This window comes from Athene cunicularia, unplaced genomic scaffold, assembly GCF_003259725.1.
Source record: "Athene cunicularia isolate RWA unplaced genomic scaffold, athCun1 SCF_17, whole genome shotgun sequence".
NCBI lineage: Eukaryota > Metazoa > Chordata > Aves > Strigiformes > Strigidae > Athene > Athene cunicularia.
Genome location: NW_020799233.1, coordinates 12,100 through 26,216, shown reverse-complemented (window position 1 = coordinate 26,216; position 14,117 = coordinate 12,100). Strand labels below are relative to the sequence as shown.

The following is a 14,117-nucleotide window of genomic DNA, read 5'->3' as shown; positions in this document are numbered from 1 at the left end:
GCAAGCCAGCACCAAGATAAATCGCTGAACTTGAGGGATGCCTTCCTGACAGCAGGGGGTTTGGGAGTCTCATGACTGAATTACTTTTTAAATCACATATTCAATGGTATAAAGTTTACAACAATACAGTGTATTATAATAAAATAATATAGTGCAATAGATGATCATCTGTTTGTTGGAGACACAGACAGTGAGATCGAGTGCACCCTCAGCAAGTTTGCTGACGATGCCAAGCTGTGTGGTGTGGTCAACTCGCTGGAGGGAAGGGATGGGCCATGCGGAGGGACCCAGAGAGGCACGAGAGCTGGGCCCGTGCAAACCTCACCAAGTTCAGCCAGGCCTGGTGCAAGGCTCTGCACAAGTGTCAGGGCAAACCCAAGCACAAGGACAGGCTGGGTGAGGAGTGGAATGACAGCAGCCCTGTGGAGAAGGACTTGGGGGTGTTGCTTGAGAAGCAGCTCAAAATGACACTGCAACGTATATTTGCAGCCCAGAAAGCCAAGCCCATCCTGGGCTGCATCAAGAGCAGTGGGGCAAGCAGGTCGAGAGCAGGGATTCTCCCCCTCTATTCTATTCTCATCAGACCCCACCTGCAGCGCTGTGTTCAGTGCTGGGGCTCCCAACATCAGAAGGACATGGATCTGCTTGAGCGGATCCAGAGAAGGCCCCACAAGAGGATCAGGGGGCTGTAGCACCTCCCTTACGAGGACAGGCTGAGAGAGTTGGGAGTGTTCAGAGAGAGAGAAGAGAAGGCACCTCCGAGACCTTCTAGTGGCCTTCCAGTACACTTTAAGGAAAGCTGAGGAGGGACTCTTTATCAGGGACTGTAGGGACAGGTCGAGGGCTAACGGTTTTAAATGGAAAGAGGGGAGATTCAGATTAGAGATAAGGAAAAAATTATTTCCTGGGAGGGTGGTGAGGCACTGGCACAGGTTGCCCAGAGAAGCTGTGGATGCCCCCTCCCTGAAGTGCTCAAGGTCAGGTTGGACAGGGCTTTGAGCCTAACATGGCAGAGGGGTTGGAACTAGATGATCTTTAAGGTCCCTTCCAACCCAAACCATTCTGGGATTCTATGATAATACCACAACATTCCCTCCTATTTGCAAGAATGTCTTGCAATTCATTTGTGTCCCGCAGACTCCAGAAAACCCATGTCACAAAGAAAACCAAGCTAAGGAACAGATTCTCCAGGGCCTAAGAACAGCCTGGAATCCACACTATCATATTGCATTGTAGAGTTCCCCCACAAGACTAGGGAGCTTGTAGTCTGGTGCTCCATGACATGCAAAGAAAAGCCTGTGGACCACAAGAGGGATTCAGAACTCAAGTCTGCTCCACGTGCAAACAGTTTGATAGGGATGGACATTCTCTAACCTGCAAATCTGCACGTCTCAATAGGGCAAATAAACTCTCAGGAACCAAAGCAGAGAGGTTTCAAAGGAGTTGGGGAAAGATGCATGGTTTTTATGCAAGCAAAAGGCATTTCCTAAGAAGAGCGATTCTGGTTCGAAAGACACTGGCACTGACATGAACATAAGCGTATTCACCCACAGATTTTTAGCTGTAGATTTATCATGACGTGACTCATTGTGCATGCTTTCACTTCTCCTTGTCATTCTGTGGAGTGAACAGAGATTGGACATCTCAAAATACAATACCTCAATAAGTGTCTTCGATTGACATTTTCACTTAGTATTTCCACGCTTTTGTCTAAGCTAGAGTCTGAACAGGGCGGCACGTTTGTTCACATTGATCTCCTTGAAACATCCCATTTTGCCAGGAGAAAATCCCTAGGGAAAGAAGGAAATAAGTGTGTGTGTGTGTGTGTGTGTGTGTGTGTGTGTGCAGAATCAGCTTCCAAAGCTAAAGCTACCCTCTGCCATGCTTTTCTTGTGGATAACTTGAGGTTCCTACCCTCTGAAAAAAATTATTGCAGAAAAGTCTTTCATATAAACTTAGTATTTAATGAAAAAGACACCCAAACCTGTTATTTCAAAATTGGTTCTGAGGAGTAGTCAAGTTTGACCATGCATGTCCTGGGATTAAAAACTACTTAAGAGAGTTCTTCTCATATTTCTGATCCATTTCTAACTGCATTCAGAGGAACATTAAAAGATTTCCTTCAGAAGGACAGCATTTAGCCCCAGGAAACCAAAGGGAACTGAAGATACACTTTTTAATGCCTGTTGATCTTATTCACATGGGTATTTCTGCAAGGAGGAGGAGTACTATGTTAAAGGATTTTACCAGACCGTGGGTATCTCTAGGCTTGCTTTATTAACAACTCACAGTTGGGCCATCACCTCAGCAAGTGGCAACAGCTAACAGGAAGTATCTTATCTTTATATGATTCTTCATAACATGGAGTACAATACGAATTCATCATCAATTTCCAAAGCCCATTATATTCCACAGTTCCAACTAGTTCTTCCCGTTCCGCTCCAGTTCCTCTTCTGACACCACTGCTCACTGATGCAGTCTTTGGTCATCATGGTTACTTATCTTCAGCACTGTTCCTAGAGCACCCGTGCATACTGCACTGAACAGTTAGTATGGTTCCTAGAGCACCTGTGCTGTATAAAACTACATTTATTAATATTTCTGCTATTACTAATATCCTAAGAGAAAATAGTTTTCTAAAGCTTATTCCTTTTGCATACTATTTGCTTTTACCCTGAGAGCACCTCTCTTCCTGCTGTTCTCCAGGCTGGATTCACAAAGACAAGTCAGGACTCAGCCTGGAAAAGAGAGTTTCCACTTTGTCCAGACAAAAAGGGGAACTTTGCAGCACACTGCCCTCAATACAGGTCACAACACAACAAGCTGGCTCAGCCTGGCAAATTACACCAGGGTTAGAGACCTGCAGATACGCAGCATCCAAAGGGACAGGAGCCACTTCGGATCTGCCATGGAACTTTTTGGGACTGGAAACCTGGGAGAGGATAAACCCCTCAGATGCTGGCTTACCTTAGACCTCCTGCTCTATGCTCTTTACTCGCTACAAATGAAGGAAGCTGAGTAACTAGAGATAAATTGCTTGCTGATATCAGAAAAACTGCAAAAGCTGCACATCAACAAGTTAGAAAAGAGGCATTACGACGTGAACATGTAGGTAGCACCAGCATTATCATCTCTCTCATCCAGGACACTTCCCCATTGTCTCTGCAGCTAAAACACTCCAGCAGAGTCCAGCCACCCTACAAATATGAGGTAAGAATAACTCCAGTCCTCAAAGCATGGGAAAGGTCTGCAAAAAGCAAACAAAAACAAAACAAAACAAAACAAAAAAAAGAAAAAAAAAAGGAAGAAACCAAAAGAACCGGCTTACAGCCAGTTTCATAATGACGATTCTGTTTTAGTTTCTATGAAAAGTTCCCATTTAGCTTCCTCCTTCCTGTTCTCCATGCTGACAACGTGTGCCAGCTGCTTTACCTGCCTAACTTTGCACAGCCTTCCCCCACATGCACTGAGCAGAATTCCCTGGAGCCTCTGACAACCATAGACTGCAAAAGCAGAGCAGTGATCATCAAGCAGAATCCCATGGCTGTTAGCAAAGACAAAACCAAACATACCCGCCAAGGATGCCTTCCTTATTAGTTCATTAGTCTTGAATATAATGGAAAAAAGAAAAAGAAAAAAACAACAGACTCTATACAACTGAAAAACCTGAAAGAGTTCTGCTGCAAGGAAACAGAGTCCACTACAAGCATCAAACTGAGGCAGGGCTTCCCGGAAGAGCAGACCACTTCTGAGTTGAAGCTGGTCTGCCTTTATTTCTCATGGAATTGCAAGACACCCTGCCAAGGAGAGCCTGACTTGCAAAGCCCAGAGAAGAGTTTTAGTTTTTGAAGGCTACATTAAAAACAATGAACTCCTCCTTCCTCCAAGTGAAATGGTTTCCTTCTTAAAGTAGCCACACTGAGATGCAGAGAGCATGGATTACCTAGCATCCTTTAAAATCACAGACACTGTCTCTTTTCTAGATGAAAAATTATAAATACAAAACATACAGTACCATTAAAATTACAGATTAGCAAAAGCTTAAGTAAAGTCTTCATCATTTTAGGTTACAGACAGAAGCACAAATCAGTCCCGATTTCTAAACGCAGCTTTGTTTTTCAAGCAGCAAAAGCAGTACCTATATACGCACGACCAAGAGCATTTCACAGGCACTTCAGGCCAGCTAGAATGCCGTTACAGGTCACGCATGTTTTGGGTCAGGCGCTGGTTTTGATGCATTTTTGTCATCAAAACAGCAAGTGCTCTGTAAGCATTGCCACAATTAAAGCAAAGGGGGCTCCAAGACCTTTTCACAAGATCTCTTTACTTGAGAGAACAACTTTAATCAAAACCATACGGGGACACGAGAAGTCTCTATCCACAGGGCAGCAGAGGACTCGGGGCCTGTGCCGAGGCCCCCATTCGCTGCAGGGCGACCAGAAATGGCTGCCGGGGCTGTGGCGGGGGACGGAGAAGGGGACCCGCCCGGCCGCAGTCCCAGAAGCTTCTTCGCACGCAGGCACGCAGCCGACCGCATCTGCAGACGCTTATCCGAAACGCGAGTTTTTTTCCCCGTTTTCTCCTCCATGTGACAGCGACCTCCGGTGCCTTTGCGCGTGGACTCGGCTCTCCCCGCTCCTCCCACTGGCCCTTGAAGGCTCCCAGTGGGCACCAGCCTCGTGCCCCCAGCGACGGCTCCCCTGCCACGCAGCCACCGGGCACCTGCCCAGCCCCTGCCCTGCTGGGCCGAGGCCCGTCTCCCCGCGGAGCCAGAGCCTCACCCCGCCGCGCCCCGCCCCAGGGAGTCAGACAGTGACTGCTGTCGCCCTCAGCCTCACCCATAGCCTGTAAAAGTGCTTCTAACAGTGGACACTGAAAGGCCACAGTCCTGGAGAAGTAATGGCGAGAACACCAACCTGTTATTGAATAAGGTCTTTGGGGGTTTTGCTAAAGAAAGCTGAGGGCTTCCTCCAGTGAGAAATGAAGGGAAGCCCGAGAGAAGTGAAATCCACTGTGAAACATGTTGCGTGTTCTTGAATGTGAATAGTTAGCACAGCCTTTGCACACACACCAGCGTATCCCCTTCTAGGCATCACAGTCGCTTAGTGGATAGCTTTATGCTCATTCCAGACTACCGCTACAGACTCCATCTCCCTTCAGGATTCCCCTTCCCTTGGAAAGATGGTACAAAAGGTGACACGGTGCCAAGGCCCTGCTACCTGCTTGTCTCTGTCCAAGGCACCTGCTGTGAGATCTGCTGCCACAGATGAAAACATACTTGGTACACCGGCTTTCTCTGTTCTCCTCCCAAGACCTTTGCCTTGAAGAAATGTCTTGCAGGCATGGGGAACAGGCTCCCTGCATGCCCCATTCAGGAGAGGCTATGGAGATCTGAGGATTTTTTCTTAGTTTGCTTGCCTTCTGGTGGTTGTGGCAAAGAAGACAGTCTGAAAAATGAACAGCAGCTGTGCCCTTGTTCACCTTATGAAACTGTCTGCCAGCTCTTTCGCAGGTTATACACCCGGATTCATAGCTCCTTCCGTACCTTTCCTCGCAAATGGCGCTACAAAGCTACCAACCCAATGCAGACCAGGAAGACAAATGCATGGCAGTGTGGTTTAGCTTGCAGATTCCCCATTACTGGTGGTAGGAGAGTAGGACTCTCTGAACAGGGGACGGCATGGTGCCAATCTAGCTGCTGCTTCTCAACACACATCTTTACAAGCACAACGCAAAAGAGGAGCCAAGCTTGCAAAGAGTTGGCGCAGAGGTTCAGAGACACACGTATGAATGGCAAGGAGAACACATGGTAAATTACTCTTCATCCCACTTTTCTCCCCTCAAGAATCTGGTTACAGCCAGAATCACTTGGATTCTGTTGGAGCTGGTGTCTTTCAAGTATCTCCCCAGAGATTCTGCACCCTGGGAACAGGCACTTTTCTGGATCATGAGGCAGCAGTGCACCCGTGTAGCGACAAAGGCTGTGCTGGACAGAGCGCAGCCACCATGTGAGAGGAGCAGACTATGGGTTCTCCACCCCTCAGGATGCTTCAAATCTCGACAGGACAAGAGAGCTCTGAGCAACCTGGTCCAGCTCTGGGGTTAGCCCTACTCCCAGCAGATGACTGGACTAAAGGCCTCCAGCAGTCCCCTCCCACCTAAACCCTGCTGTGTTTCTATGCCAGAACTAGCTGGAGATGTGTTTCCTGGAACATCCTTGGATCAACACTTGCAGGACAAGTTTATGACAATTTTATCTACAAATGGAAGGACAAGTTACCTGCAGTCTTTCTCAAGAAAAGCAGAAATAACAGCTTCTGACCAGTGACAGAGACACCAATTACTTGTTCAGTACTAGAAAAACCTGACATCAAAATACCTTCCATTAGCCTAGAAGCCAAGCCAAATCACAGCTTTTAAGTAAGAAATAAAGCTATACATATTCTTACAAAAAGGAAATAATATTACTTAGCGTTCTTGTAAGAAACAGACATTGTGAGGTAAAAAAAATATGCAGACTTCATCACCCTTGCACAGGGAAAAACAGCCAGCCTTTTTCTGTCATGAAGTTCATAAAGCACTAATTTAAATTCAGTCTTTGGGGTCCAAATGAGGTCATAAAATTACTGCCTTCTCCACAGACTAGCTCATGAACTGAGAGCAAACAGATAACCTCTTCCAGGAGAAAGGCATTGTCATTTAAAGGACTCCTACGGCAAAACGTCAACAATTCAGCTGAGCTTATTGAGTCCCCAGTATTACTCATCTGATACATTTAAGTCACAATCCACATTTTATTTGGATTTGTCCTTGCTGTGTTCCTGTAAAACACAAAGAACTCTGACATAGTATGCAGTCTTTGTGGTATTCATAAATTTTCCGTTAGGACAGACAACTACTGCCCATGTCTGACAATGATTTTCATTGTCTTCTGCTGAGTTTACTATTGCCAAAGTTCTCCGAGGCAGGGGGCAGGGAGGGGAGAACAAATAATTACCCATTTGCTAGGACTACAGAGTCATGACTGGGCTATTTGTTGACAGTCAGCTCAACTACACATCCCCCCAGAAGAACCTACATTACCTGTACAGCCCCAGAGCCACAAAAAAAATCACATGTCTCTCTTGGAAAGCCTACAGACATACCTTGCACAGAAGCTTTCAGTAACTCAATCTTATCCATTAAGCCTGCAGTCCTAATATCCACACCTGCACCCTCTAACTGTGAATTGCTTATATCAGCACCCCAGTAACAGGCTTCCTGTTGAGAGAAAAAGAGAAAAGTCATTTTGCTGACAGCTGGGTGAATTTATTTTATAAACCCTTCTCAGAACTGCCTTGTTGCACACCCTTTCCTGGGATATCTACTGGCATTACACAGAGCAATACACAGACCCAGAAGATGGAGGAAGGAGGGAAGTCTGTGCTATCTTCACTCCTTTCATGTCCTGGTCTGCTCCAGGCACTCTGAACTTAAAGAAAAATGAGGCTATGTCCTAACAGCAAGACCCCAGCTAGCTACAGACAGCAATGCTGCCTCTAATACTGACACCAACTGTACTGTCCTGCTGACATCTCTCCATTCCCAGGAGAAGCCCAGGTAGTTTTAAGAGTCCACGGTTGCTCCTAAAAACCCTGGGGTATAAATTCAGGGCTCCCAGCACCCACTGGCACAAATATTTAGGACTTGGTTAGCACTCCTGTGGGGGAAAGTTTTACCAACTGCCTAGAAAGATCAGTTGGATTCATGCTTTTCAGTAATGGAGTTTGTTGTAACTGTGGCACAGATTTCTCTTGATGCAACTACAATCCATCTTGCAAAGGTCCTGCCTGTAGCCACTGTGATACTCACAGGCCACTCTTTGGCAGCTTCCAGCAGTATCATTCCTAGCCCACACATGGGATCCAGCACAAAGGCACCTGCCTACAAACATAATGGGGTTATTGCATCCCAAGCAAGACAGACTCCTCTCCCAAAACAAGCTTTCTCAGGGATGTACACATCGCCTACACATGCCCATGAATTCAGAGTAACAATGATCACCAGTTTACCAGGCCAAACTTGCTTGGAAGAGAATATAGAAAGAATCATTCCTAGTTTCACTAAACACAACGCATCCAGCCTTGAGGTGACATGTAGAGGAAAAAAAGTTAGGAGCAGACTGCAGAAGGATATTGGTACCAAATTAATCCATGGAAAAGATCACACTTGCTTCTGGTTTCCCTTGGGAAAACAACTCAAAAGAAGGTTTGAAGCCTGGCCAGTGAAAAAATCATGCAAAGTAGACTGATATCTGGACAAGGAGTAACACTTCTTCTGAGAAGAACCCGGGATTACAGCAAGTATCTGGTTGAACAGGAGGTGACAGCACACTCTGATCACAGACAAGGCAAAACCCCCATACACATGCATCAGAGCAAAGGGCATTAAAATCACCATTCTTCCTCAAAGCTTCCGGCTCCAACCCTGATAAGCAGCAACACCCCCTTCAACCAAGACTCTATTTCTTTGCCATGAATATCCACTTACACTGATTTCAGTCAGAGATGCCATGGCCCATGAAATTGTTGACCGCAGTCCTGCTGTTCTGATATACTCTCTGTTTGCTAATGGAAGTCTGCAAACAGGAAAAAAACCAAAACACTACACTTTAAAACAATAGTACAACCACAAGGAAAGCCCATGTAATATGAAAGAAGAAATGAACTGGACAGATCTGCAGACAGATAGAAACCAGTCTGCTTTTATCCACAACTTAACCACAAAGTCTGGCCTACATGCTCAGATAAGCTCCAGACAGACCACAAGACTAATGTGGCAGTCCACTGAATATTAAATCAGAAAATAATTACTCACAGTGGACAGCAAGACTATTTAGAAACGATGCCTGTTCTGACACTACCAAGACAAATCTGGTGAGGAGAATGCCTACCTGAAAAGACCCAATCCCTACCACTGAGTAAATGTCATTAAGATAATCTGATCCTAGTTTTTAACAACAAAAATATACGCTTAAACAACTATGATCAGTGGGAAGAAATCACACAAGATAATCTGAGTGCCACTTTAAAGAGGATTTACTGTTTAACCAAGCTGGGAGGGGAATTTTGTCAGCCAAGAATCCAACAACATGCTCCTGAATCTTTACAGAACCAATTTTTGTAACACTGAATGAATATTTTTTATTATAAAACCATTTACTCTAAGCAGGAGAAGATTATACCAGCACTCAGCTATTCAGATACCCCCCTCCTTTTAAAGAAAAATCCAAACACAAAACCAATTAAAAAACCTCATGAGCACCACTAAGTGGCATTTCAGATGGAAGGCAAATGTGTGTAATCCTTCCAGAAATACAAGCAGCTCAAATAAATTGTCCTCCTGTCCTATAGGCGCATCCCCAAAAATGACTGAGCTCCCCAACAGGTCTTGCATGACTGCAATCCCTCCCCAGGAAGCCAAAAGAAAAACGCTTTTGCAATATCCTAGTCCTCAGGATGTGAATGGTTTCAGAGCAAAAATCTGGACAAGAGCCCCACTTGAAGCTCAACAAAGCTGGACTTAATGAACAGCCTGGGAAAACCAAAGCCCGTAGATGAACTCAAGAGTTTTTACAGACAGCCTCAGACCTCCCAGCATTGGTGCAGAGAGCAGCTTCCATATACAAAGCACAGGGATGGAGAAAAGAGCAATGAGTCTTTTCCAAGGTCTCCAGACAGCTAGCATCAAGCTCCTTGCCAGGGTCAGAGTCTAGGAGGAGGCTCTTCCATGAACAGCATGCACAAGTCCAGTTCATTAAGGACATAACCTTCCTACTCACTCTCTTCCCCTACAGAGTCTAAAAAAGCTTCCCACTGGCTCAGGTGATCTCCATTTCCAACACAGAATCCAGCAGATGCTGAGACATCTCCTGTATGGATCCTTCCCGACGTACAGGCCGACACTGGCCGTTCTGGTATTTCAGTGCTCTCAAAGGCACACACACAGTGTCAACCAAAAAGCTTTGCTCAGCGCTATCAGATGATTTCTAGTTAAATTCAGCACCCAAAAACCAAGAAGAGGCCACAGTCCCGAGTGCAAAGGGAGCAGAGGACAAAACAAAATATATCAGGGGCAATTCTGGAAGCATCAACAAGCTGTCTGGCAGACAAGCACCACTACCTCTAGACTGGGGTCCCACAGATCAGCCTGCCACCCAAACTGCTTCATGAGCGCTATGCCAACGGCTCTTCCCATCTCCTGCAAGGGGGAAGAACAGTCACAGGCAGCAAAATTAACAGAATGAAGAAAACTACAAATCATAGCCTTTGACTGCACAATCCTCAGAAACACCTGGGAAAAAAAGAAAGAGCCTCTCTCTACCCCAGAACAACTCATACAAACACCAGAAGTAGTACAACAGGGCACAGAAAGTGAGCGAGGGGCAGAGAGCAAACACCACAGGACAAAATGACTGTCACTCATCAGCAGTGTGGCTGAAGTTCAAGTCCTGCCCAAGTTACAACAAAACCTTTCACTGTTTTATGAATACATATGATGCACAAAATATTTCTGATGTCTGTAAACTGGATTACCCAAAAGAATATCTGTGAATGCACAACTGCAGCTCACAATTTTAATGCTTTTGTGGCATCCAGCTCAGACTACTGACTTGCAGAAACACGACTCTACAACCGTGGAGTTGTAGTAGGTAGGTTTATTCAGCGCTGGGCGCATGGGGGATCACTCCACCACAAGCATGCGCACCCTTTGTAGCTCTAGTCCTGCTTATATATTCCAAAATAATGCATATTCATAGAATGCTTATACATATACATAATATATCCCCGCCTCCCCTCGCTTCTCATGGTAATCAGGTCTCCTCCTCTTGCGTCTGCACGTTGAGCTCCTTTGGTCCTGGGTGGTGGTCGCAAATTCCCGGGCAGGGGTCATACAGATGAAGTATCTCCTCTTCCTTGCTGATGAACTTTTTACCCTGTCCTTCTGCACAGTCTCAGTTGTTCCCTGGCCCCTGGCCAAACCGCCAGGCCAGTTTGTGCTGGAATTTGGGGTAATCTATTGCTGACACATATACTTTAAATGACCAGAAGAAGCCTCTGTTCAGGCCAGAAGATAGTAGCCTAGCAACACTACCAGTATCCAGCATGTCTATGCACACAGCCCCCAGCCTTGCACAGGCCTAAAGTTCGATCTCGCTGCATCCCCTAAACTTCCCATATCACTACCTTCACAGTATGAGAGTTCAAATGCACAGCACGAATTTAAGCAAACATTGGCAGGCTCATGTGTCCCACCTTCCCAAGGTACTAGCTTGAGTAAGGGGAAAAAAAAAAAAAATCTAGTTAAACTACTGTTAACTTCAAGTAAGAGAAATCTACATAAATTACAGTTACACAGGGTTGGTTTGTGTTTTTTTTATTTATTTTTCTCACAGTAGAAGGGTATTATAGATGGGAAGAGGGCTGGATGGAAAGTGTGCCTGGAGGTCTCTACACAACCACTCTCTCCCAAGGACCAAGATCTAACCCCTACTGCAGGACACATCCCAGGGCTGCACCACCCTCCTGGAGAACAAATTCTCCCCAATACCCAAGGAGAGCCCACCAAAGCTGCAAAGATTTGGTTTTGTGCTTTCTTTTCCACCCTCTGACACAACTGAGAGGAGTCTGCCTCCATTACCCTTGCAATGACCCTTTAAACAGCTGTAAGTTACTATCAGATCACCCCCCCAGACTCTACAGGCCCAGCCACCTCAACCTCTTATCTGTACTTAGGCTCAATAAAAGACATCGATTTGAAAGAATTTCTGGGCACTATTACCCTGAATAAACAGTAGCCGTTGTATTTCCACTTGTTCAAGGGTAATGCAGGTTAAGGGCTTTTTTTCGAGAAAATACAGGAAAAGGCTAGATCTGTTTGTTATTCTAAAACACACAAAAATGACAAACTACACATCTCCCTTCACCTTTGCCAAATGCTTTTAAAACACAGATACTTTAGCATACCTGTGAATGAAGTATTTTGGCAACTGCTCCACTACAACGACAAGAAACTCTGAAACTAAGCTTCTCATTCACAACAGGCTTCTCTCCACTGCTTTTAGAAGGGTCTTCTAAGGAAGTCTTACTTTCAGCCCAGCAGTCTTGATCAATCTTTCTCTCTGGCAACACATACCTCTCCGCAGCTTCCGCCTGACATTCTTCAGACATAGTCTGTTCCGTTTTCTGCTTTTAGTGGCAGTTTTTGTCTCTTCTTGTGATCTTCTCTTGAGACATATAATTTTTTTTCCCCCCTCGCACCCATGAATGTTTTTCCAAATAGAGAGAACATCCAGCCAATACTTTGGTTCATCAATGACAAGGCTTTTAATCTCATGCAGCATTTTCCCTGGAGGAAAAAGCAGTTTCAGGTTAAGGAATTCAGATTTGGTATGGATTCAGAACACCTGTTAACACAGACTGTGTTCAGATTGCATTAATATGCAAATCGAGGAACCACCGCAGTGGCAGACATCACAGACACATCTGAGTTCTCAACACCCACATACATCACCCGCAGAGACGCATGTATCCCTCTGATTAGAAGCTCTGTAGAAGCAAGATTAATCTGTGCAGGGATTGAACTCTGCAGCTCTTGAAAACCAGACCAGCTCTGAGAGCCATTCCCAGGGACACAGGACCAGCCATCCTCCCCAGAAAGCATTCGGTCCAGGATTAGAGATGTGAGACACCTTCCAGGATTGAAAGACAGACACAAATTTGAATCACTGATAGAGCTCAGAATAAAAGCCACAAGTTTATTTTTTATAAAGGAAATCTCTCCTTGCTATTCACCAACCCACCTTCAATCCTGCAAAGTCTCCAACACACACCTAAAATTATACCTGTGGGGGTAGTCCTCTTAGGCTACATATGACAAGAGAGGCATGAGGACTACTGAGGCTAATTCACTTAAGAACCTTGAAGCTGGTCAAGGCAGAAAAAATAAAAGTATTTCAAAATCTCATTTTAAATTTTAGAATCAGTTAAATTCGATCCTCAAAGCTGAAGGCCATCTGTGATCTCACAGGTAAAATCCCACCAGCAGGTAGATATCAATCCACCTAACTTAGAAATTCTTATTCCAACACTGACAGAGAACGTGACTCAACTAGCTGAGATTACAAGGTATCTGCATACTGAACAGTTAAGTGACGATCACAGGATACACATCTCTATCCACTTTGCCTAAAAAAAAAAAATTACTCACTGCTAGAATGCACACAAGGGGTCCAGAACTAAACTTCTGTTTCAAGGTGAGGTGGGATTTTTTGTTGAGGTTTGGGGTTTTTTTTGTAGGTACTGGTGTTACACAAATACATGCACAGTGCCAGCAGAACACACGCAAGTAAGATAACTAGTTCAAACAGTTTTAAAGGCATGTGCAGCACTAGAAAAGCACTGAATACTTATCTGAATGAAAGACACTTCAGAATTGATTACTGACAATTAGAACCACAGATGTTCGTAAATAAATAAACCAAGCATTAGTTTTACAAACAGGACTCGAACTGGGGCTTCCTGTTTCTGCACACACACGTCGTGAGCAAACTGGAGGGGATGACCTGAGGCAAGGAGTCAGTGACGCATCTTTATTTCTAGAAACTGCAAGTGGGGGGTGGTTTTTAAGCAGCAAAAACAGTCGCTCTCCAGATTTGAGTTTCCTCAGCTTGCCCAGCTCCGCCTCTGTGCTGAAGAAGGCTTTTCCTGAGACGCAGTCCGCCCCAGGGGGACAAACAGAAACCAAACCCAACCAGGAAGGTGTTTTGGGTGAGCACCTGAAGCAGCCTCTCACACCCGCTCGCACCTCCACGGGAGGAGGGTAGCGAAGGCCGCGGCTCATCGAGGGTGGCGAGGGGACAGCCCGACTGAGGCAGATGCCCCTGCCCACTGCAGGGACAGGACCACACGGTCATTATGGTCCCTCCGTGACCGAGGCCAGACCCCGGGGCCCCACGCAGCTGACAGCGCAACCCCACGCCGCAGCCGCCTGGCTCCGCGACGCAAAGCAAACAAGGTCTTGTTCCCCACAGTCCAGACCCGGCCCGCCCCAAGTGAGCGCCGGCTGCCCCCCTCACC

The 14,117-nt window shown here is 45.7% G+C and overlaps 1 protein-coding gene across 1 annotated transcript; it reads right to left on the bottom strand.

Annotated features, from left to right (window-relative positions):
- Positions 1–6,635: 6,635 nt before the first annotated feature.
- LOC113490605 (THUMP domain-containing protein 2-like) lies at positions 6,636–13,678 on the bottom strand. Its single transcript, XM_026867126.1, is given in 8 exon segments — positions 6,636–7,260; positions 7,852–7,923; positions 8,530–8,643; positions 8,933–8,976; positions 10,152–10,239; positions 12,006–12,229; positions 12,232–12,387; positions 13,629–13,678. Coding segments are annotated over 7 exon segments (879 nt in total). The 5' UTR covers positions 12,383–12,387; positions 13,629–13,678; the 3' UTR covers positions 6,636–7,074.
- Positions 13,679–14,117: the final 439 nt, after the last annotated feature.